The sequence below is a fragment of the Cyphomyrmex costatus genome, unplaced genomic scaffold (genome assembly GCF_001594065.2).
Source record: "Cyphomyrmex costatus isolate MS0001 unplaced genomic scaffold, Ccosl1.0 scaffold50, whole genome shotgun sequence".
NCBI classification, from domain to species: domain Eukaryota; kingdom Metazoa; phylum Arthropoda; class Insecta; order Hymenoptera; family Formicidae; genus Cyphomyrmex; species Cyphomyrmex costatus.
In genome coordinates this window covers 219,841-222,085 of record NW_017279268.1, presented here as the reverse complement: position 1 = coordinate 222,085, position 2,245 = coordinate 219,841, and the positions used below count along the sequence as shown (strand labels likewise).

At 31.0% G+C, this 2,245-nt stretch overlaps 1 protein-coding gene across 1 annotated transcript in view; it reads left to right on the top strand.

The window, feature by feature from the left end:
* The window catches only part of LOC108778495 (WW domain-binding protein 4), a 29,817-nt gene extending 28,218 nt beyond the window's left edge, over positions 1 to 1,599 (top strand). Inside the window, exon 7 of the mRNA XM_018545700.1 lies at positions 1,061 to 1,599. Coding sequence (XP_018401202.1) covers positions 1,061 to 1,283 — 223 coding nt within the window. The 3' untranslated portion in view covers positions 1,284 to 1,599. The remainder of the gene's footprint in view (positions 1 to 1,060) is intronic.
* Positions 1,600 to 2,245: the final 646 nt, after the last annotated feature.

Genomic DNA, 2,245 nt, shown 5'->3' with positions numbered 1-2,245 from the left:
AAACGCCAACTTGTGATATTCTTCGCAATCTTATTTTTCACAGAATTTGATTTATTGTTAATTTAATTTACATTAATTAATAACAAATCATTACAATTTAATATATGTCTTTCAACATATTATTAAGATCCTATAAGATGCTATAAGCATCAAATATTGTTAGATTGCGTGTCAATTTAACTAGTGATATTACTACGGTAGTTATTCAGAGTTGCGTTTGTAAAAGACTGAAAATATTTCGGCGCGCGATTAAAGAAGACTACATACGTGGTAAATAAAATTCACACATTACTGTAGCAACCTAAATCTTGCTTAACCGTCATTCGGTCTTTATTCCATTTATTACCTTTTTTCATTATTATTATTTTTTTTTCTTGTCGACATTAATTTTATATAAAGAAAGAAGGATATATGAAAATATTTTGAGTTTAATTATATCCCTTTATATAATTCTTATATGAAAAATGTTCTATCATATAACATTTTTTAAACTTGATTTTTCATCTTTGATTGTCGTTTTGGCTCCTTTCCATGATCATAGAGGTAACTAAGTTCGTCATAACGTCTGGTACGCTCCTGAATTTGTCGATATACACGCACCGTCATTACCTACGCCACGCCATGTTTATCTACTGAACCATGCCTGCCCCTGGAATATTTGTCGCGCAACCCGTCGTACTGCCTAGTATGTATCTGCAACACCCTGTACATGTATATAACTCTATTATATTAGGTGTACAAATCAGTTCGGTCTGTTTTTTGTGTTTAAAAATACATTTATTTCTCTCAAAATGAATGAATAGATTAATTAAAGTATTGTCCATTGCTGGCTACTACTTTTTCCCATCTCTCAGGCAATTTTCGAATTCCATCTCGAAAAAATGACTCACCTTTGGAGGCGATCATTTTTTGGAAAACGGACCGAACTAATTTGTACTCCAAATACACAAATACGCATTTATCGTATTATAGTAGGATTAGATCACTCAAAGATTAATTAATTTCCTATATGTTTTTTCATATAATCTTAAAATAATTGCAAAAACGTTTGACATTTTAGCAAGAAGAAACCAGTGGATCTTCAATTGCCAAAACAGCAAAAACAAATACAATTCCCTACATTTACGGAGATAGAACCACCGCCGCCACTACAAAGGACTTTTAAAGAAAAAACTATTACACAAATTAGTACAAGTGACAGTGACGATGAAAGAATAGCTACTACCTTTAAAAAAAGAAAAATCGGTAACAAGAACATGCGCAAAAGAACGACTGATGACTGATAATATTAATTTGTGAAAAATGATTTGATCTTCTGTCATTTAAATAATAATACTAATGCCCCCGAAAATTCAAATATGAAATTAGGGCATATGAGAATAATAACGCTATAATTATTTCGTGAGCGCTAAGGCTTTTACTTTATTACCAATATTAAAAAATAATAACGAAAAAAATCGTTTCGACTCTTTTTCAAGTCCTCTTCAGCGAAATGAAAACAGTAATGGATATGTAGAAGTTACATCCTCCCAAATAAAGCCAGTCGAAACATACAATTTTTTTCATTATTTTTTAATATTAATATAATAGCTGCGTTCGGCAACGCAAATCTGAGGCGTCGGAGTGCTCTTTTTCTATATTGCACGTGACATATGCTGTAATATAAGATTACTCCGACGCCTCAGATTTGCTATTACCGAACGCAGCTCATATAATAAAATAAAAGCCTTAGCTCACGCAATAATTACAGCGTTATTACTTTCATATGCCCTAATTTCATATTCTGTCATTTAGTTCATGTCTAAAAGTATTTATAATATGTATAGAGAGAAAATTAAATATTATCAATTAATTTAGTAATTAAATTAATAATATTTATAAGGTATTATGTGTGTTTGCATTTATATATAATTTGAGGGTCTTTATATACACACTTTATTATAGAGGAATGTAAATAAAATATGCATATTTTGTAATTTATTTAAGTGTATATATATATATATATATCAGGAGACGCGGTAGCGTCTCCGACCATGTTCAAAAATTGTAAGACGCTACAAATCTCTTATCCCGAGCCATCAAAGTCCATTTTTGGGAGGTGCATAACTATTAAAATATAAAAATTGAATCGAACGTTATATGTCCTGGAAGGCGGCATCACCACGAGTAATTTGAGCCAAAAAAATTTTAAATCGGTCAAGCCGTTCTGGAGATATAAGCGGTCGAAAAGTGGTGAATTTAATGA